This window comes from Anas acuta, chromosome 1 (genome assembly GCF_963932015.1).
Source record: "Anas acuta chromosome 1, bAnaAcu1.1, whole genome shotgun sequence".
In the NCBI taxonomy this organism is placed as follows: Eukaryota; Metazoa; Chordata; class Aves; order Anseriformes; family Anatidae; genus Anas; species Anas acuta.
Window position 1 is genome coordinate 80,338,992 of NC_088979.1, and position 23,181 is coordinate 80,362,172.

Genomic DNA, 23,181 nt, shown 5'->3' on the forward strand with positions numbered 1-23,181 from the left:
CAATAAAACAGCAGTTAACTAAACTGGGTGAACTTCACCCCCAAATCCCTGAATTAAATACATGCTGCCCCTAAGAAGTCGGAGCGGTTCTGTACAGAAAGCACTGCTCAGTGCGACCAGCAAGACTCCCCGGTGGGTGCAAAAAGAAGGAAGCTGCTGAGGAGCTGGTACGACGTGTAAGCTAAGCAGCTAAAGTCCTCAGAAAGTTTGAGTTCGGTGTCACTTGAAAAATGACCTGTTATCAACAAAAGTAATGACAAAGAGCAGGGATCCAACATTAAAAACAGTGCAACTAGCTGTGAAATCAAAAATTAGTATCAGACTAAAATTAGTGACTGAGCTAATTCATTGATTGACTCGGGACAGCAAATCACTTAGAAACTTAAAACATAACCAAAATTACGGGTTACCTGTTTCATTAAACAAAACCACAACAAAAGCACAGAAATGCATCAAAACCATTGGACTCTACTAGTCAGAGCCGGTGAAGTATGTTGACATTGAAATTGAATTGCTTGCAGCCTGAACCAACCCTGGATTCCAAGGTTCCATACTGATGAACCTTTTCTTTCCCACAATCAACCTCAATATACAGGTGTAAAAAAGCAAAAGTTTCCAAGCTGCCAAGTTAGTGCTCTCAACAAACGTTGGCAGCTTTGTTTTCTTGGGGGAAAAATACAGTGTGTTCCAGCCTATAAATAAAAATATATGCATATTTAATGTCAGGAGCGCTCACAAACGTACAGACAACTTCATCTGTCATCCTCTGTACTCTTCTGGAAGTGGAATTTAAAATATCATTACTCCGGCAGTGAAGTCACACACGTTTCTTGCTTGCAGGCAGCCTCTGCACTTCAGATGAGACAACTGGTGTGATTTTTTCCCCAGTTTGTAGGACCATTTCCTGCCTGAAGTGCTGGTGCTCACTCCCAGGTGGTCAGAAAGATCTGTCAACACAAACTGCTTTATCATGCACGCAAGGTGAGGCTTCCCAAGCCGAGCTTCGACTAGAGGGCATCACTTTCTGTACACGTTTATCCCTCCCCTCCTTTTGCCCAGTCATTTAAAGGCCGATGGGAGCAAAGCTAGGTTCTTCTTTAGTTTTCTGGGGTTTGGGCTTTTGTTTTGCTGTTTGTTTTGTTTTGGCAGGTAGCATCTAAGGGCTTTTGATTTGTTTTGGAGGGGGGGTGTTGTTTTAATCTGCTATCTAAGCAGGGAAGTTGGACATTTCTACTCCACAAGCACTGGTTCTCCAATCTTGCTGGAACAGAGCACCCAGATCAGCAGGAAATTAACATGGCCCTGCCTAGAGTGAGAGGTCCTGATGGGGTATTTCTCCATAAAACTGGTGATGATCACCAGGACACATTCACAAGAAATAGCCGACAAAAATAAAAGTATCCAGGAAATCAATCTTCACCCATAAAGCCTTCAAATCCTTGTTTATAAATCATCATCACCGCTCTTCTGAAACAAGTCTTAATCCTTACGTTTGGAAACAATGATACCAGAAAGGTTTTTTCATCTTGTCATGATAAAATCCTAAACTAAAGGCATATTTTTCTGAGTGCACTTCACTATTGCTGGTGTGCCCTCGTACACTGGGAAGCAGACAGATGAGCATTAGCAGCTCCGGGAGACCTCACGGAGAGAGCAGCAGTAATGAGAAAAACACTGAAAAATTAAGCTGTTTCACTGCTACTCAGTTTTATATCCGTCACCAGGACAGCAAATTTGCAGTGCTGCAGAAGCCTATCACCGAAAAAAAAGAAATCTCCTGCCAAGATAGCAGAGGATTAAAAATGCTTCTCTCCAGCGGTGAGGATGAATCAGCAACCACAGATAGATGACATATTCGATTTAAACCCGAGATGAGGGCTTTCAATGAATGGTTTCACATTTGGCTCCAAAATGCAAAGTTCTGGACGCGAGCGGTAATATTCTAATACTTCTGCTTTTATAGATGCAGCTATGTGGAAAGGCAGAGGCTCAGGCTGACACCGGTACGTTGACACAGCACAGAAAAGCACCAGCAGTTGTGCTGCCCCCCAAGACCTCCTTCCCATCAAACCAAACCAAACCAGCAGAGTAGCCTGATATTCTTTCTGTATGCATCTGGTTTGAGATCTCATTATCCATAATAGCCAACAAGTTGCTCTGTAAATTAACACGCAATTTCCTGGAAACTGCGAGAAGAGGACACAATGTGTTGCCGGGATTTTTTTCCTGTTTTTTAAAAAAGGCAGGTCACAAACTCACTTATTACAAATTTCTTGTGGGACACAAACCACTTAATTTTTAGAGAAGAGTGGGGTGGCCACTGAAAGGCAATTAAATATGGACAGGTCAAGTTGTGCCTTGACTTGTAACACATGCAACCAATCCCTGTGGACATTTTTGAAGAAGCATTGGTCCCCAGGGCAGCTGCACACCAGCGCTGCCTTCGGTCTCCTTATAAATGAGCAGACTTACGCTGGGTCTGGTGTGAGCCAGTTTCAATCATCAGGAGCGATTAAGCTGCACGGGATGAAAGAGCAAGGAAGAAATAAAGACACGCCGAAACTTTTTCCTTCTCTGCAACACTTTGAATGAAACTCAATGACAGAGCTCAAAATGCACCTCTTTACGCTGACCCTGGAGATTAATTAGAGGCTAGGGATATTTTCCACGGGTAACTGCTCAGCTTTCCATATTGCTTTATCCTTGGTGCTAGAGAGGATTCTTTCAGCAAAGACGCAATTTCTGACCCACGGCTCTAGACCAGTCTTCATCCCAAAACAAGAGCACAGATTCTCAGTGGCACCCACACCGGAACACAAACTGCTCCCGGAGTGAGAACAAAGCCACCCTTTCCCCCTCCACCCCTCACCACGCAGGACACTCCTTTCTCTAAGGCAAAACCAGGAACAAAGTACAGCTGAGACATCACGACAGTCATCTTGCCCTGGAGCTTTTAAGTAGGCATTACCATGGCACTCTCCAGATTTGGTTTCCACTGATGCTTCTCACTTAGCAGTAATCAAAAAAAGGGGGAAAAGCCAACTCCATTTGCTGATACAATCCATGGCTGCTGACCTGCAGCATTGAATATTCTCTCACACGTAGGGACTTACAGCTTTTGTCGTGTTTCCTCTCCGTGTGAAGCAGACTGTCAGCAATTACTTCTACATTAGCTGAATTACTGAATCTTGATACTCACCTCGCCTCTCACTCCCCTCCCCCTAATATATTCTTCCATCATTCCTCAGCGTGCAGAATGTAGATATGCCCTACAGCTACCTCCTGCTTTTGCATCCAGGGAAAACATCCGCTCTCTGGTCCAGGATTTTCTACACTGTGATTTTAATAATTAAAAAAAAAAAAAAAAGGTAAGAACCACACAAAAATCCACCATAATTTCTGAAGAGTTTGCTCTGTAACAGCGGTGTCAGAGGCCAAACAGACACCATCTCTGTGGCTGTTTGCTCTCCTTTGATCCCATCAGGGCTAACCTGCTTTCAGCACTTGGGTGACCTCTAACATTTCAGAGCTGGAATTTCAGCTGCTCCTTTCACATCCCCGGTCTCTCCTCTCAGCGCACGGATCCCTTCCCTTCAAGTGGGGAAGGAGCCAACGCGTTCTCTGCAAGGTCAGTGCTGATCTGCTACATGAATTCTGACACGCTGCTGCTAGAATGATTACCAGCCAGCAGCATTCTCAAAAACATACCCTATAACATGCAGTGAGCAGCAACTGCAAAAGAAGAAGTCTGAATAACATTAAATTCTATATATTGTATTCTGTTTAAACAGAAACATGCACGCGCTCAGCATCAATAGCAAAGTAAGTCTTCTTATCAAGAAAGTGTGCTAATTTTAGCATACATTTCCTTATACCTGGGCAGAAAACCATGAGTTTTCTAATAGCTTTGCCATAATTCTCTGCATACGCATCTTTCATTAACAACAAGAGGAACAAGAATTGTGCTCTTTTAGGAAACTGGAACTATCTGAAGTACGCTCCCCTTTATCGCTCTTTCTGATCTAAAAGCAACACTTAGTATGAATAACTATGATGGCGACTCTGCAAAAAGACGAGCTACTTGAAAGGGGCAAGCAGAAGAGATACCAGCGTACATAAAAGCCTGTAAAATCCGAAATTATTTCCATAATCCTCTACATACACATACATGTATATGGATTTTATATTCCTTGATTTCACAGCCCTATCTCGATCCTTTCAGAAGGCAGTCCCGAGAAGCTTTTATGACTTAAAAGCCATAGTCTCTTGATTTCTAGGGTAAAAAAAAAAAAAAAAAAAAGCTTTATGCCAGCAATTTTTGTACAAAATTTCATGTAGGTTACTAAAAATATTTTATCAGTTCATGAAAACCCCACTTGAACTCTGACTCTGAAGACATTCACAGGCAGTATAAATGTTGTAACCAAACAACTGAAAATCCCATTTTGAGCAGCTCCAAAGCAACAGCACTGTCAGAAATGAACCTACCACCACCAAAAAAAGAATTAAAATGAGTGACATCCCATACGAGGGGAAGAATAGAGACTTTCTACACGTTGAATAAGGCTTTCATACAACATTTCCCATAGAAAGCCTTTTAAGAGCTGCTTACAACCTCATTAATAAAAGCCTCAAAGTGAAAAAAAAAACAACTCATGCTAATCATCTTCCATGTGATTTTTCCTTGTTCAGCTGGAATTGTTCAATTGTTCTCCAGGATGACGTTACTGAATGACACATGCCACTCCTAGTGAGAAACGTCTCATAGCCATTTTGCTGAAAGGCTCCAAAAGCTCCGACGTCTTGAAGAGGAAGCTGAGAACTTGCCGAGGAGCAGTGAAGAACCACGGACACACCTCCCACCTCCTGCGAGCCACTTAACACAAATTCTGCCGAGCTCAAGCCTCAAAAATGCTTCGTCCTACCCAGGACTGCGGAGTTGTTGGAGTTACCAGCTGAACTCCCCGTGCTCCCCTCGCAGCGAGCTTTCTCCAGGACGCACCACAGGGCCGGGAGCAAGTTTTATTGCAAGAGCAGCTCTTGCTTGCTGGAGGTCAGCGTGGCCCCCCACACAGGAAATGTGCTCAGAGTGCTCCCTCTATTGATGCTTCGATAAGAGAGAGGGAGAAAGAGGAAGTGGCCTGTCTACAGTGTGAAAAGAAGCAGAGGGGAACAATATGCCATGGTAGCGGGTTATGAGGAAAGCAGGGCAGAACTTGAGGGCAGGGGAGAGAGGAGAATTTGGAGAGGAGCAAAACAGAATTAGGAAGAGATTACAACTGGAACAGGTGTTGTGACTAGTACGGATTAGTCAGGCTCTCAAACAGATCCATTTTTTTCCCATTACGTTACTTTTTGGTGTAACATTCCTGCGCTGTGTACAGACTAGCTGTGGTATTTCACAGCAAAGCATCTTTCTCAACCACAACGTCAATCCACGCACACAGTTCGTAACGTAACTGGTTCAAAGGGCGCAAGGCTGTCTGGGGCTAAACCTCTAACCATGGTAACTTCACACAAACAGAAGCAACCTATCCTCTCTTACCTCCTCCTGGCGAAAAAGCTTTAAAAATATTAAAAGAAGCAACGCTAACAAAAAGAAAAAAAAGAAAAAGAAAAAAAATTCACAAAAGCTACAAGGAGAATCCTTCAGAAGTTTGATGATGACAGCGATCTGTAACCTGGTGTTTGCACAAGCACTCTGATGAAGGCTTCAGCTCAGTCCCACGGCTGTGTCATTGCACAGGACCCACAGCCCACAGAGTGCACGAAGCTGGCTCAAAACGAGCAAAGACAGCACAGCAGAAAGAAAGATCTTTGTTCACTGCAGGGGTTGGAAGGTATGTCTCGACTGACACCAGGAGCTGCACATCAGCTGTTGGGTGAGGTCGCCAGCTGAACACTGCTTTCTGCAATCATATTGTACCCTTATGTTGTCTAAATTTAACAAGTAGGATGTTTCAAACCCCTTTTTTTCCCTGTGTAACTACCATACCTTGCTCTTACTTTGTTTTCCGGATCTCCAGCTTCAGGAGGGCAGTCTGATATACAAGCATGCAAAGCTCTTGCAAATGGGACTGAGGAGTTTCCTAACCATGTGTAATTCTTATAAACAAACAAACAAAAACCCCACAAGTGCATCCCCACAAAACACCACCTCTTCAATTCTCAGATATTTAAGGAAGGGGACTGAGCATGCTTCACTGTAGCCACAATTACTTTTAACATCTTTGTCCTGACCCTCTTTTAAGTTTCAGGAACAACCTCCATTAATTCACTCAGCTCTCCTCTGACAAGCCCATTCCAAATGGGAATTCATTTACATTCAGATATTCCAACTATAATGTCATTAGAGAGCTCATGAAACATCAATAAATCTATATTTCTTCTAAGGCTTGGGGTACGTGCTGCAAAAAAGCTTGGGGCCATACACTGAACTTTAATATATACATGAGTAATGTACACATCTATACACATACACAGGCTTGGAATAACAGCAATACGCAGTGCCACACAGAAAATATAAATGATTTAAATGTGAGGCATGCAAGTAATTTAAAAACAAAAGATTAGGAATCTCAGTAGTGCCCTACGTATAAAGAATTCACCTATTCGTTTCCACATCTAAATATCCTTGAAAAAATGCAAACAATGCTAAAAATGTTTTTAATAAAACTCTGTTTTCACTTGGTAGCTCCTAGAAAGCCTTCACCTTCCTGCTGCTCGTATCTTTGCTTCCTCATGCAATTTTTCCCTTCATTTTTTTTTAAGCTACGAGACTCACGCTCTGCAGACAGGAACAATGCAAGGCTACCTTCTCGCCTCTCTGTTTCTGTGAGGAGAGCTCTGGCTGAATTACACTGAGTTGGGAAAGTCATCAGCGAAACGAGCTCTAAAGAAGCCAGATGTGTAGGATCCTGGCCTGTCTGTGGGGGAGAGAGGAAGAGGGGAATAAGGAAAGAAAGACGGCCTGCACTGCGAAGTTCAAGAAGCTTTCAAGGGCTCTAGCAATGCAAGTTACTATGCTGCTACTTTATCACTTTTCCTAATCTTTTGTACCATGAAGATTAAGACAGAAAGGTAATATTTGCGCTATGGATTAAGGAGCAATCTGAAGAGCCTTCCTGCGTCACCACACGAAGCTAAGAAGCAAAAAACATGCCCCGGGAGGGCAGGAAAGCAAAAACGGTACGGCAAAACTCGATGTCCTGTGACACACCGTACTGAGGAGAGATCTCGCCCCATCCCTCAGCCGCAGCAGCCAGCTGGCCGTGCCCAAAGCCCTGCCACAGCTCGGAGCAGCGCTACCTCAACCCTGACAGAGCCTTGGACGTGCACCCAGCTAAACGTGGGGGTCTCAGCCCTGGTGGTGGCTGGGCTGGACGGGGCTGCGTGTGCCCGGGTGCCCCTCAGCCTGGCCCCAGCACCCTGTGGGGGTCGATAAGGAAAAAGCAGCGCCCTGCAGGTGCACCTCGCGGCGTGGGGGGGGGGCAGCGGTGGGGCTGACCTCCCCCCAGGCAGGCACGGGGAGGGGATCAGCCCCCAAATCGTAGCAGCAGGTCGGGCTGTAAGATGTCTGCCCACACCCTTCACACCCAGCCCTTCCCCGCCGCTGCCCAGGTAGCGGCCGCTGCCCGCCCCGGGCGGCGCCGCCTCACGCAGCCCGCGGGAGCCACCTCACGGGCAGCGCCCGCCGGCACCCGCCCAGCCCCAAAACCCCAACCCCAAAACCCCAACCCCAAAACCCCAACCGACCCCGAGCAGCCAGCCCGGGGAGGGCAGGGGGAGAAGTTGGGAGCCATGAGGCGGGCGGGGGCAGCTCCTGTCCCCGACACGGACTCACCCATTGATGTGGAGCCGGGCAGCGCCGGAGGCAGGCCGAAAGTTTGGGGCGGCGGAAAGGGGAAGAGGCTGCTGGTGCTGCTGGTGGTGGTGGTGGTGGTGGTGGCGGTGCTGCTGACAGCGCGGCCCCCTCCCTGCTCGCCCGCAGCTCAGCGCCCGCCGCAGCCGGGCTGCCTGCCGCGTCCCGCCGCCCTCGGCATGCGTGTTGGCGGGGAGGGCGGGCAAGCAAAAAAAAATAATAAAAATAAATAAAATAAAAATAAAATGAAACGAGGAGAGAGAGAGCGAAACGGGCTCAGCCCTTCAGCCACCTGGGCTCCCCCGCTGCCGGGCGGAGCGAGGCGGGGACAGAGCGCGGCCGAGCCCGGGCGCCTGCTGGGGAGCCGCGGGGGTGGGCGGCTCGCCCGGGGGGGCTCTGCCCGATGCTGCCGGTGCCGGGGGGGCTCGGTACAGCCCGGTACAGCCCGGTACGGCTCGGTACGGCTCGGCACGGCTCTGCACGGCTCGGCTGGGCTGCGGGAAGTGTCGCGAGACTGCGCCAGAGCCGCCGGGAGGGAGCGAGGGAGGGACGGGGCCGGCCGCGGGGCCGGGCCCGGCGGGGCAGGGAGGGGAAGGGAGGGAAGGGAAAAGGGGTCCCCAGGCAGCCCCCCCCGCCGCCACGGGTGCTCCTCACAGCACTGGGGGGCCCCACAGGGGCTGGGGAGGAAGGAAGGGAGAGAGATAAGGGAGATAAGGAGATATAAAGAGATAAGAGCGGCCACTCGGAGCGGTGCTCGCACGGGGAAGCGCCCCCGCAGTGCGTGTGGGGGCAGGTTGAAGGCTACGGGGTGACAGCTTCCAGCGTGGGGTATTAGCGAAAGGTGAGGCCGAAGGAGCTGTACCACCTTCAGGGAGGTGATGGGGGATGGAGAGAAGAGCATCGGGAAGGCAGGCGCCCGGCCCTGCCCCACCCAGCAGGGTTCAGCTGCAGGAAAGGCTGGTGGGGATGGGGAGGTGCCCGGGGAAAAGAAGGACGGGGCTGCTGGGGCCTGGGCATCCACCTTTTTTAACCTGTGATAATGGAGAAAATAACCGAGTTTCACTGATAAGAACCTTAAATAGTTGCAGATTTCTTCTTGATTGATTTTTTTTTTTTCCTCACAGCTAGGAAAACTTCATTTTAACTTACTGCTTTATCTGCTGTAGCAAGATAGGACATCAGAACGGATTGGGATGCTCCCATCAGCTCGGCTTCCCTTCTTACCCTTTACAGAAACCTAGTCATTGTGATGCCATAAAACCTCTATGGAGAATACTCAATTTAAAAGCTTTAAATAAAACAAAAAGTTCAGTTATGAGAAGGACTACAATGGAGTACAGGTTTGATAGAGGTGCAGACAGCCTCCAGTTGGGAGCTCCGCTGAAAAGTGAGGAACAAACCAGCTCAGTTCTGGTTTCAGGAGCACTAGGATACTGGATTGCAAGCCCCTGGCAGAGTGCAAAAACTTGGAGGGAATTGAAAAAATATTTTCTCTCCGTACATACACAGAGCATCTTTCAGCCAGCCACACGCTGCCAGGAAGCCCACGTTCTCTCCCACACACCTTAATAAAACAACGCTGGTTTCCGTTATCCAGAGCTCATTGCAGAAGGGCCTGTAAACTTAATTATCCGAAAGTGTTACGGCTTTAATTCCACAAAGCCAACACCAGGAAAAGCAGCAGCTTTTGCCTGGTAATTTCAGCTGTTTTGCCATGTGATGCTCACATCTCTCAGACCCATGTAACATGTCGAACTGCATAGAATCGATGCATCCAGCTTTGAGAGGAATTGTGATAGTTCTGTCGTTAGCATGCCAATTTTACTGAGAGTTGGCCTTTCTAAAGCTTCAGCTGTGTAGTTTAAGGTGGATTAAGTGCTGTAAATGAAAAACTTGGTGCATCCCAGTAGCTCCATTTCTAGAACTTTTCAGGGCTAGTAGTAGAAGTGATAAGGAATAACACAAAGTAGTGAGTTTTCCAGCTCCATGTTACAATGCATGGAAGAAAGCCAATTTTGCAATCAGACTCCCACATTCAACTCAGCTTTGAGGAAGCAACACTGAAAAAAAAAAAAATCAACATATGGGAAGTTGTTGGCTTTTCCACCGAGTAAATCTGTAACACAGTGAAGTCCTGTCCTGGAAACCAGAGGAAAAGAAAATCATAGTACCTTCAAGACAACTTCCCATTGTTCCCAAGCCAGAGAATTTCTACAGGACCTTGTGTTCCTATAAAGTCTGCACCAATAATGGGCACCCCTCAGTCAGGACAGGACAAAGTAACATTGGAGATTATTTCAGTACCTTATCCTTGTGGGAGAAGAGAGGTGAGTGAATATGCTGCAGAGGTAGAGACATTTAGAAAATGAATGGTTAAGGAGCTGCTTAGAGAAGAGGGAACCTGCAAATTTTCATCAATATCACTTTTAAAATAACTACCTAAACCAACATGCTTTACAGGTCACGATCAAGCACGTGTGCTTTTGAAGACTAGAGTCTGATGGTTGGAAAGCATCACTATCACATCCCCCAAGCATTACTGGGATTTTTGCTTTGTTTTTTTTTTTTTTTTTTTGTTTGTTTTTTGTTTTTTGTTTTTTTTTTTTTGTCAAGGACAGTAGGATTAGGAGTTATTAAAAAAAAGGTGACTTACATACAGTGAAGGCTAATATTATTTATATTATGCCAAGTTTATGTGAGCAATGGGGGGTGGAGGAGTTAATATTTCCTTAATAAAACCTAATTCCTGCTTCTCTTTGTTAGTGAATCCTAGTGTTGAGACAACATGGTTATTCTTACCTAGTACCAATGTTATTTATGTATTACAGAAATTCTTAAAAAAATGTGCACTGGTTTATTAAATGCAAAATCTGGTAAAGTCAGCCAAGTGTGTGCTTTCACCCATACTGCCCCTTTACTGGGCACGAATCAAACTTTGACAGAGATGCTAACGGTTTTGAATGCCATTGAGAAAGAGAGAGATGTAACTGCTTTCAGAGCTTTTTTTTTTCCCCTCCTTCCTTAAATAACATTTATTTTTGTGGTAGCCCTAAAGGGAGATTCATGTTTTATGTCCACAAATAGGGAGCTTCTTTTAGGCAAAAAGACGTACATAGGAAGTGGATCAAAGCTTCAAACTCAAGCAGCAAGTTATATAAATAACCTTCCAACAGCTACACACATCAAGTAAAACACTGAAAATGATGCCAAGTACTAAACAACTACTGAATCAAGTCATTGAATGTATTTATAAGTAAAAATCTTGTTACAACATTTATTGTCTGTAGAAACAAAATTTACAATGATTTTATAGAAACTATGTTAAACATACATATAAACATACCTACATCTTAATATATACTTATTAACATGAGACTTTTAGGTATGGGATAACATTGTCAAAAGCACCATTGTGGACTCCAAAGACTACAGACTTAAAATGCTTTTGCATTTAACTCCATCTTCAGTAGTTTAAAAATGTTACTTTTCATCCACATTTAGAAATAATTACATTAAAGGTTTCTAATCATGTTGTGTGTATGCGTGTGTACATTCATGTGCACATACACTCAGAGAATCCTTGTGGAAGGGGAAACTACAGAATAAATAAGGTGAATATTAATATATTTCTTAGAAATGGACATTAGCCCACATCCTCATTCAATTGTTAAAAACAGTCCTGCTATTCTTAAAACAAAACAATGAGACCTTTTTTATTCCATGAAGAGTGTACTAAAAACAACTGTTTCCACCCTGTCTCTTCCTTCGACAATAAAGACATAAGAGGAGCCAGTCACAAAATAAAAGCCATCTACTGCATTATTTACAGAAAATGAAATATTAAAAAGACAACATGAGATTTAGACAAAATTCAGAGCAGTGAACAGAAGAAAACCACGTTAAAGTGGTAGGCAGCATTAAAACTATTAAACCACATCAAAATGCCTACTCAAAAAACCCTCCACCAACAAAAAACTACTGGGGCAAGGAAGGGGGCAAGGAAGGAGTTTATGGACAATGGTTTTCTCAAACCTAACACTGAAAATGTATGCTCACCAAGCTTAAAACAGAACACATCTAAGTGTTCATTGCTGTCCTTGATGTCAAGGGAGCCAAGTGTTACAAGTAGGCTTTCAAAGATCTCGAAATGGCTTTCTATTGCATTTCCCCTTTGTAAGGAGAGCCTCCGATCTTCAAATCCTGCAGAAGGGGAACGAAGTCTGTCAAGGGCCAGATACGTGCGGAAACATCCAGTTCTGGCAGATTCATTAGGATGCAAGCCTGAAGTCCTTCCTTCAGAGAGCTCTCCTGTAGTGAACTTTGCAGATGGCTGTTCAGATGCGTAAAGAAAGGCAAGAGGCATGTTTCTACAGTGTATGGGAAGAGATTTCTTCAGAGAGCAAGGAAGTTGAAAATCTCCCTCTGTTTACAGTCTTCTGAAGCGACTACTGAGAAATCAAGTCTCCGTAGCTTAATCTTTGCTATAATCATTAATCATCTTCTCCAAGCAACTCTATCAATTTCTAAGACATGACAAAAATGACTTTCTAAAGCACAAAAAGCACTTTTGAAAACCCAGCCTTTTGTAATGCCCAGAAGCATAATCTTGTTTTTTTTTGAAGCAAGTTCATACAAAGAAAATTCAGCATTTCGTACCGAGGCCGTGGGAGAGAAGGCAGCAGGTTCAGATAGCCAGACAACTGGCTATCAGCTGGATTTACTCCCACCCCCTGCTATTAGTTACCTGAGCGGAGATAGTCACACTGAGGTCTCCAGACCATCTAAATTCATCAGGTAAGGTGACTTGAAACATTTAAGTCACTATTAGAGTTAAGGCAGTCTTGTATATACCTTGCAAATGTGTTGCTTCTTACTAGCCCCAGAACTCTGTTAACCCTGTGAACTTGATCATTACATTAAAAGCTGCGAATCATAAGATGAGGCTTCTAACCCAATCAATTAATCAATTTAGAGATTAAACTGATCAGCAATGTAAGTGCTAACATCACAACTTATTACTTCAGACACTTAAGGAAGACTCTATTAAACAATTGCATTTTGGATATCAATAAAAAAGTTTCACATGTGAACAACTGCGTTGTTCACATACAAACAACAAGCATTTAGCAGTCATTTCAAGTTGATTAACAGAAAGGCAATTCACATTTACAGAAGTATAAAACAGAAAAGCTAACTAGCTTTTAGACAAACCCATTCTTAACCTGCCCTTCCAATAGCAAACGCAGTGACAGGCTTTACAAGGAACACTGTTTCCCTTTGGAGCTGAGGATGACCCATATCCTTAAAGCAAGCAGTTACATTAAACAACTGTACCCAAGTCCATGCTCCTGTTGGAAACAATGCAACAATTAAGAGTATTACTTAAGTCTTCGTATGGAGGGCATTTTATACAATGCAGTCACAATATAGAAAGGCACAAAGTTATTCAAGTAAACTGACCTTTCTTCTGCTTAATACTATTTTTCTCATCTCGTGTCTTCATGAGCCATTAGTAACTTCAATATATTATTCTCAACTAAACACTCTATATCCTTAAAATATTCTGTGCAGAAAAAATAAATGGGCTGATTTGTGTATGAGTATACAGATGTAAGCCTGCAATTAAAAGAAGATACAAAGCAGAGTAAAGTCACACACTAGATAGACTAGATAGTTTCGCTGTCTCTACCACTTAACTCAGTCACAGAACTAATTTTCTGTATGAAATTTATGTGAAATAGGAAGTTTTGTCATGACAAAATCCTGAATTAGTAAAGCAATGTTATCGGTAAAGAATGTAATTGGGGCAGATGGAATCTCCTCAGAAAAAAGCTAAAGCAACTGCAACAGGGGCTACATTTCATCATATGGCGTTTATCTTGGGACCAATGATGGGCTGGGGAAGGGGAGGGTGTCAGTAAACTTGCCAAAAATACCATGTTTGCAATACGTTGCTCACATTTACAGAAATAATTAAGCTAAACTGTTAAGGTAGTGAAACTAATTGTGCACAAGTAAAATAAAGCACAAAATCAGGAGCCATTCACATTTCCAAAGCTGCTTTTAAATAAGAGATAAAAATGAAAGAGCAGCATTAACTGGCTGAAGTCAGGCTACTTCAGTTACTTCCACACAACGTTAGCAAAACTGGCATGTCAGAAGTTTCTTCACGTATCTTTTCCCATTTCCTCAACAGCCAGTTCTCTTCCAAGCTTTAATAAGAACACTGCAGGAAGCTTACAGACACAGTAACATCCTGTTGAGTGAGACAATCTGTAGTTTGTCCTATACCACGTATGGTTTCACCTGTGTTTTACAATGCTTTAGCACATTCAGGAGCAATGTAATAGAGCCTGTCAGCTTTAGGAAGAACCTGCCCCAACCTGCAGGGGCACACACAATGCTCCTCTGACAGCGGATTGCCTAGCCATGGCTACTCCACGTAGTCACTTTGTGTTGACTCAATCTCTTGTTTCAATTCCTTATTTCAACCTCCCAGTAAATCTACACAGCGAAATTTTGCCAGATTCATCACCAACAGCATAATTTCTTAACTGCAGAATGTTAGCTGCATTTGACCAGGGAATCTCCTTCCTTTAGCTTCCCGTTTTGTGTATGTATGGGAAAAAGTTACTGAAAAACTAGTTGAATCATTTAGTAATTACTTCAGTTGAAAACTTGGGTTTTAGAAACTTAAGCCATCTGGTGTTATTGTTGAATCACCGTAAAAATCAATGAATCTGGCACGCTTCCTGCCTTCTTATTTCCTCTGAACACTAAGCAGTACACCCCATGAATTGAAGATTAAGTGACACTATTTTAGCTGTTCTGAGCCATACTTACAGTTCCAATAGACAGTCCCTCTACTGATGGTATTTCAGGAAAAAAAAAAAAAAACATAAGAAAAGCATGCAAGAAAAAAAAAATCACATCCTGACTTTCCACCAAAACCAAATTTCATATCTCTACACTTACCTCTACCCACTACCAGAGCTCTGATCGGTTACCCACAACAGAGATTAGCCTGCATTCTCTACGGCTAACACTCAGATTGTGGAAAAAAAAAGTTTCTTAAAACAAATAAGAACATTTCCTTTGAAAACTACTTGTTATGCATCTTTAATTTACCTGGAATAAGAAGTCTTAAATCTGTAACACAGAGACAAAACCCTACTATACACTATATATTAAGGCAAAAGCTATAAACAGGAAATAAGCACAATATTGTTTATAGCTGCTTAGAAAAACATGGCAAGCTATTTGAGTTCTGTGTACAGTGTAACAATATGCTCTTCTTTGAAGTACGGTGACCCAGAGAATTACTGGGATTTTGAACAAAGTTACAAACTATCTGCATTTAAAGCAGTTTCAATTATGAACAGCGTTGTTAGAATACATGCTTATAAAAACTTACATTTTTTGCCCTTTTTTTTTTCTTCTTGCAACTAAATACTTCAGGCCCCAATTTCAGAATCCACGAAACCACCAAATCATTTATGACCAAAAAAAAAGATTAGAAAACATGTGGCTTGGTTAAGAATGTCACACACAGAAAAATATAATGGGACAGAATAACTTTGAACACAGACCAACTAATCCTCTAACAAACCCAAGCATGCTTTCAGTGCAGTTATAAGCTACTGCTACAGCACATTACATACCTGCCTGTTCGTTCATTTTAATCAAATACCGAAAACTGTCTCAACATCCTAACAATTCACAAGTGTATATACACATCAGAAACCCAAGAATATTATTAAATTAAAATGAAGTAATACAAAACACTTTTACGGAAACAACTGAACAGAGGTGTAAGATCTACTGCACAACCTAAAAGGTCATTACTTGGAAAATCCTGAGCTAATGTGCTATTACCAAACAATTCAGGCACTTTTTTTCTCCTTTTTCTTTTATTACATAAGCAATAGACTTCCAACATATAAATTTCTGGGTATAACAACTCAAGTTCCATCTGTAACATCATGCTTAGAAGAAAAGGTATTCAATAAATAAAGACTCCCTTCAATGACTTCTTTACTTGAGGCCGGTATGCAAAAGGAACTAAAGGTACAATGTTTCATTCAAATACTGTAATTTAAAAGCAATTATTAAAACTGTAAAAAAAGTTCCGCAGCATTCCACTACTGAAAAATAAAGTTATTTTTAATCAAGAAAGTTACAGGGTTAGTTCCTTTATCCTACTGTAGGTCTTGACAAAGTTGCAAAAAATGAACAGGTGTTCCCTTTGCTGTGTTAGGTGTTTCAACTTCAGGATCAGAGCTCAGTTCAGGTTTCTGTCCCAATATTTAAATTTCCCTATAGAGAAAAGTAAAACAATCATTACCATCAAGTAGTAACAATTAGAAAAAAAAGCAAGCTCCCAATCTTCCTGCAGGTACTGAATTATTGTATGTAACAAATTCTTTCAGTTACAGATTGGAACAGCAGAACTGTAAAGACTGCAAGTGACTACACAGTTATTTCAGAATGGTGAAGTAAACCATGAAGGTGTTCTGACCAGTTTAACAAATCTTAAGGACAAACATAGTCATTATGCTACACAAAATAAAGGAAATGCTAGAATCTAAGGAATATTTGGGTTTTAAGCAGTTAACTTAACGAGCAATCACTGTGCTATTAAGATAATGGCTGTCCTTATTCTTCAAGATTTTACCTCAACTCAACAATACTCAATTTCTTCATTGGTCAAAAATCAATATTCAGATCTTATTATGCTTCTCTAATTCAAATCGTAATCTCCAGAAGCCAGATTTTGTTAAGATTGTTTTCATAAATTCCAGACAAGAACCTTAATATCCAATTAAGGAACAGCATTGGAAATGAATGGGGGAAAAGCTCACTACAACAGAATTATATTACGGCACTTGATGCCCATTTTACTGGTTTGTTATTTTTGGAAAAAAGCCCTTCTCCATCTATTTTCCACTAATTCCAATTCTGCTCACCCTTCAGAGATCAAGCTTCTTGGAGTCCATACAAATTTAAAAGCAATTCACTTGTATACTTGAGCAAGAAGCAACCTGTTTAACAGGTAGGGGGCTGCACAGGTCATCTAATCCAATTCTCTGATGTCTGAGAAACCCCATACAGCTTTGATCATACTTAAAACAAATCCTTTATTAGAACTGATCAACTGCTTGTCCTCCCACAAGCTGTAACATTTCATACTGTTCGAAACTTCTTCTGCACCTTAACACTATCACCATCCCATGCACACCCCAAACCAGAAAGTATAGGACAGATGTGCCTAATTGCTTCAGCTTGAGCTTAAACCATTTTACACAGACAGCACGTACTGCTTTATTCAGAACAGTACTCCAAGTGTGTAATTCAAAGCACATGATGAACTCTTAAGGCAACATAACAAGAGATGAAATACAGACTTAATCAGAAAGTGTATTAATATCCTTCAAGTTAATTTAAAACTGTAGCCTGAGAGGATGTAACATTTCTATACAGAGGGCCACTTTCTCTTATCAATAACAGATCAAGGAGAAAATACTAGAACAGAAGTAACTACAGAATCTCTGAGCCCACCTCTGATTTGCAACTATCCAAAACAGATTTCAGCAAGTTCCTATGGCATAATCATGAAGAAAATAAGTGCAAAATCAAGTTTGCCTGTGGAAGTGCGAAGAGCCAACACTCCAAGAAATCCCCTCCAAGTTATTCCATGGGGATTTAAAAACTGGAGCAGATCAATTGAATATTCACATTTTCTAAAAGGACTTAGTGAAAAATAAATTAAGCCAACTCACCTTTTCTTTCCTCAAAAATCCATCTCTGAATTTATTAGTGGTAAATCCCCTTACACCAACAGAACGTAACCGCTGGTACTTAGCTTGAATATATAAACCCTTCTGTACTAAGCCTGATTTATAATGGGATTGCAAGCGACCATCTGCAAAGTTGCTCTGTAAGGATAGGGAGAAAAAAATGCACAAAATGAGGGCGCCGAAACTCAATAGTTTATATTTACAGTTATATACACACGTAAAGCCTACAGTTCTGAACAAGAATCCACGTTTGCAAGTGCTGAGCCTCTATTTTCAATTTGCTCTTCTTCAGATTACTAGCTACTATGTGGATCACAGAGCTGCCACGTTGTATTTACTGTTTAAAACATCTGAAACCATCTTCCTCATTGAAAAATGAAAAGCGTTAAAACGTTGTACAATCCATTTACTAACATCACTTGCTACTAAATTCACTGATGTTAAACTGCAGCAGGCAAACCTGTTGAGCCAAAAACAGTTACACTACACAGAAGTCAATAGGGCTATTTTTCATACAGTTCTACATTATCTTGTGGTCTGAACATAAATTACTCTGTGCTGTTATCACTTCCAGACTGAAATACTGTACATCAACCTAGCATGGGAATAGGAATGAAGACCAGAGGTAACAAAAAGCTTACAGGTGAGTGGCATTACACATACACAGAAAGAACAGTATTGCAAGACCAACACTGATAGTTATAGTTATAAAAATGTTTCTGTCCTTAGGCACTCAGACCTCCAACAAGAAAAAAAATCATGTACTCCTAGGCTGTGGTAAGTTTGGTACCGGTTTTTCCACTGTTTTCCACTGTGTGGAAGATGTACAGCTAAGAAGGGACTGTACAGAACAGAGGTTCCTTTGTGCACAGTTCCTGTTACTTCAAAAATCATTTCACCCACCTACTACGTAGGAGCTAAGAAGCTGTCCCCATCAGTTCCCCAGGGTTACTCTTAGAGTGTTTGTGGGCAGAGGACATACTTGCAAAAGGCCACTAAATGCTAACTAGCTCCTCTGCTGAAAAGGTACCTGAGTCTCAGCACAACACAATTAGGTGCAAGTCAATTCCTTAAGTAGATATAAGCCTACCACAGGGAGAGCCGAAGGGCATTTTTAATGCTATATTAAGCCAGTGAACGCAGTTAACATTAGAAGTTCTCGTTTCTCCCACAACTGCTGTGGTTCTCTGCTCTGACGTAGGTAGAGGCCTTAGTGGTCTGTCACTGCATTTGTGCAGCAACAAGCGAAGGAGCAGACTGAATGGGAAAGGCAGAAAATGTACAAGATATTGAAAGTGAGATTATACACGCACTTTAGTTTCAACTCCAGTATCTGCATAAGCAGGGAGGAAGAGAAATCGAGGTATTATTAACGCAGCAGAATCAGCTGCAGAAGTAGTTAACAGGCCATACATTTGGTATGTAGGTACTGCAGTCACACACAGGTCAGAGGCATATGAGGTAGTCTAAGGTGTGTGAGAAAACAGTTCACTTACAGTCTAAAAATATGCTAGAGTGACATCTATTTTTACATTAAGACTATTTTACAAATAACGCTAATCCCAGTGCCTAAGAACCGATGGCTTCCAGCTCTGTAAGAGCAAACATACACCAACGTACTGCTGGGATGGAGTCAGTTTTCTTCATAGCAGTCTACATGGTGCTGTATTTTGGATTTGTGACTACAACAGCACTGCCAACACACCAGCGTTTTGGCTAAAAGCTAAGGGAAGGGAGCTCTTGCTTGGGCACTGGCTGGGCAGTCAGTTTGTGGGAGGTGGTGAGCAGCTGTCCTTGCATCATTTCTTTATTCATCCTCTTTCCTTTCCTTAACTCTCTTCATCTCATCCCATGAGTTTCTTGCTTCTGCTCTCGCTATCCTCTTCCCTGGTCCTTTCGGAGGTGGGAGCAAGAGGAGAGTGAGCAGGCAGCTACGTGGTACCATGTGCTTGCTCTCCACAGCCATTAATACACCAAACCATGCAAAACAGAACAAAGTTTAGTTCAAAAAGATAACCACGCACATACCACTTAAATGTGGCTTAGTGATTCATTTCAAAGTGTTACTACAAAAAAGACCTTTTAAGTTTTATAAGATTTGTCCAGATCTTTTATGAAACTGCTGCTCTAAAAATATTTTTGTACTATGTTAAACTCTTGAAAAACATATGGTCTTGCAAAAATAATCTAAATAAACCCCTGCTTTTGCTTATTCAGCTAGAACTCCTCCGTTTTATGTATCCGGAAGGAGCATATTTATTTGTTTTTAATAATCAGTGGAAGGCTCTTGAGTATAGAGGAATCAAATTGCCTTCCTCAAGAAGGTTTTAGCAACAGAAAGGATTTTCCCCTCCCATGATGTTATGCGGGAAGAAACTCAATGTGAGAACTTGATGAAACTAATGTCAAATCAGCAGTGCTGTTTCCATGGCAGTGACAAAGGTAATGTACACATATGGAAACCGCAATACCAGTGAAAATGCTGTTTTCCTTACAAGTTTAAAACACCATGGGACAGATCACTGGATACAGCAGTGTTCAGGTTTCGTATACACAGGCAATGACAGTTTAAGCAGGCACTTTCCTGTCTGCATAATCTCCAGCAGGATTGTTGGCTGAAGTAAATTAAGGCAGCCATTTGTTTTCTTTATATTACGAGGCAATGCAGGTAGTTGATATAACGATACAGCAGCCAGTGCTAATGATCCATCCATCCCCTACAAACTGGCAATACAGAGGGGATACCAATTAAGAGACTGCAATGTCCTTACATGTTAAAATAGAAATATGTCAGGCTGACATTTTAAACTTACTGGCTTCAGATTGGAAAAGTCCCCCCCCCCCAAACACTACCGGAATAGAGTTAGCGAAGCTAGCAGTGTCAAAAAGGGCTATCTGGCAGATTGACTGGCAAAGCATACTTAAACAGGAGCACCCCAAAAACTTTCATAGCAATTTGCTTATGTTCAGTCTGAGGGAAGGGAAAGGGAGAAACCTCCTCACCCTTCAAAGTTTCATCCAAAACACCAGCTACTCAACTTACCCAAAGCCTTATTTCAATACCCCTATCTACAAAATAAGATCACTAAGTCTGCGTGGTATTTTACTCCTGTTAAATAATTAGTAGGGGTACTTGTAGAGTAGAAAGTGAGTATAAGTTGTGTTTTTCTGATATAAATGCATCTAATTCAATCCATGCATAGCATGCCACTATCAGCAGGAGAAAGTGTTTGTTTTCTGATCCCATAGTACATTTTACAATTAGAAGGTTCTAGAAAGAAAATACATTATCACAGGAAGCAATACACCTGCTCACCCCTTTATCATCTTGAGACCCTGAAAATAAAGTTTTAGTTGTTTGTTTTTTTTTTTTTCCTAAAAATGAATAGATAGCAATATGCAGCGTACACACAAGACTTTAGTTCCCCAGAAATCCCTATACGAAAAAGCAAATAAAATAATAGCATTAATACATGAATTGTACTGCTTTCAGAATATCTGAATTTCGGGAAATGTTTCAGGCTCCCATACGTATTCAGAGAAAGAAAGAAAGCTGCTCAGCTTGGTTTGGAACAGACGATCTTTCTATTCATTTTTCACTTTCTCCACTTCCCATTCTCAGCTTTGGAGTTAGCTTATTTCTTCCAACTGTACGGATACAATCCTGGACAACTCAGCTCTGCTGACTTTCATACTTCCATTTAGTTCTATAGAGACAATTAGGCAATGATGCCACTATTTCCATGTCATTCAATACTTTCAAATCTGTCTCTTTACTGAACTCAACAGGATCAAAACCTCAATTTTATTTAACAAATACATCTGATAAAAGCTGATGTGTACCTTAAAGTGTCTTCTGATGGGTCCTGTATTTTCAAGGTGTCCTCTAATGCGTCTATGAGGGAAAGTATCACTTGTTTTTGAAGAATAGTAAGAATTCTAGTAGGAAAACAGACAAAGTTATTAGCTTAATGTTAAATTATGAAAGAAAACAGTCAAAAGCAACAAAAGTTTCCAAGTTACACTAACACACTGCAATCTTTTCAATCTTACAGCGTTTGACACAATGACACTGTTTGAAGGCACCAGAATAGGAGAAAATGGCCTGGAGTCCAGGTTGGCTGAAGCAATGGCAGAGCCCATGGAAACCAAAGATGATACAAACCATCATGTTGGAATATCATTCTCTTGGGTCATTACCTGCTCAGATCTCTTCAATTAAGACTCTGCACCCCTCTCCCCCCAGAACAGATGCCTCAATTTGCATGCAGCAAGTGTAGTGGAATAGCACTCATCCCTTGAGTCAGGAATAAGAACAAGATTAGTACTCTGGACATCCTTGGGTAGCGTATGGCCATCGTTGGTTAGCGTGTTTTACAGCAGACACATGCAATGCTACCACACACACCACCAGAGCAACCAGACAACAAATGTCTACCACATTACATCAGTCCATAGAAGATCCTACTTTTAACTTTGCATTATAAAATAGCGTTTCAGAAAATGCTTGCCTGCCACAGAAACATACCTGTCTTCAAAAACAAGTGGAGCAGACAAGGGGTACTGAAATAGTTTGTGTCAACACGCCGAACAGCTGCAGTCCAACAGCCACAGTTGCATAAAACAGAGCGCTCCACCCAGCCACTGTTCTACCTGTGTATTTTGGCCCTTTTCCAACTTTTCCCACAACAGCTACCTTGAGAAGATCCATACAGCTAGGATATGACTCTCTCCAACCACGGTATACAATTATAAGTGTTTACATTTACATACCAACAGGTACTAATGTCATCTAATGCAGACAGAACTGAATGGCTAATGAACTCTTGGCCAAATTCAATTTTTTTGTTCCATTTAAAAGTCCTCTTAAAGAACCACAAAAATGTTCCAGTGCTGTTATTTTTTTTCCCCCCAAATAAATTTTATTTTTCTAAATAAACTATCATTTTATAATAAAATGCAAATGCAGGCTTTGCTGTTTATAGACTTTCTGTACTCTTAACAAAATATTAAACCTTTCTGGTGGCAGAAGCTTTTTTGATGTTTTCTAACACGTTGTAATTTGGGGTGGCTAATAAATGCAACAGCACAGTATTGCAATGCAATTCAACTCTTAACAGGAATATAAGCTATCCTTTTTTTTTTTTTTTGAAGAACATTATTGCCTACAACTCAACTATTTAGCTTCTGAAAAGCACTTTGAAGAGAAGCAACTCAGCAGGAAACAAGAAAAGAGGAAGAAAGTTTATGAAGTGAGATCAAGATAGTCAAAATGGCTTTTCAAAAAAAATTAAATACCCAGAGGAAAAAGCATGTCAGAAACTTCCCAGCACTCTTATCAGCATCTGAAGATACTCCATGAAATCAAGTTATTTCTCCATGCACTCCATAATTAAATAAGGAAGCTCCCCACTGAAGTTCACTCTTCTTTAAAGCTGAGAACTCAGCAAAATTAAAAGAGAAACCATTCAAGAACATTTCTTCTTATAGTTAAAAATAGAACTTCAGGAATTAAAGAAAGCC

The 23,181-nt window shown here is 41.8% G+C and overlaps 2 protein-coding genes and 1 long non-coding RNA gene across 5 annotated transcripts in view; 1 reads left to right on the plus strand and 2 right to left on the minus strand.

Moving 5' to 3' along the window:
- SH3KBP1 (SH3 domain containing kinase binding protein 1) overlaps positions 1-8,365 on the minus strand; it is a 218,063-nt gene extending 209,698 nt beyond the window's left edge. For 2 of the 3 annotated variants that reach the window (XM_068684265.1, XM_068684257.1), the window contains exon 1: positions 7,844-8,365. Coding sequence is in view for 2 of the 3 variants with exons in the window: in XM_068684257.1 (XP_068540358.1) it covers positions 7,844-7,847 (4 nt within the window). In the remaining variant the exon portion in view is untranslated. Of the gene's footprint in view, positions 1-6,814; positions 6,894-7,843 lie in introns of those variants that run through there. The other variant, XM_068684249.1, reaches the window with a different exon arrangement.
- A 2,725-nt stretch (positions 8,366-11,090) lies between these two features.
- BCLAF3 (BCLAF1 and THRAP3 family member 3) overlaps positions 11,091-23,181 on the minus strand; it is a 33,553-nt gene continuing 21,462 nt past the window's right edge. Inside the window, exons 10-12 of the mRNA XM_068684306.1 lie at positions 21,502-21,597; positions 17,641-17,796; positions 11,091-16,177 (exon numbers count right to left, since the gene is read on the minus strand). Coding sequence (XP_068540407.1) covers positions 16,148-16,177; positions 17,641-17,796; positions 21,502-21,597 — 282 coding nt within the window. The 3' untranslated portion in view covers positions 11,091-16,147. The remainder of the gene's footprint in view (positions 16,178-17,640; positions 17,797-21,501; positions 21,598-23,181) is intronic.
- Positions 18,300-22,568, plus strand: LOC137857604 (uncharacterized). Its single transcript, XR_011097177.1, has 2 exons — positions 18,300-18,435; positions 21,714-22,568. It is a non-coding gene; the product is annotated as an uncharacterized lncRNA (long non-coding RNA).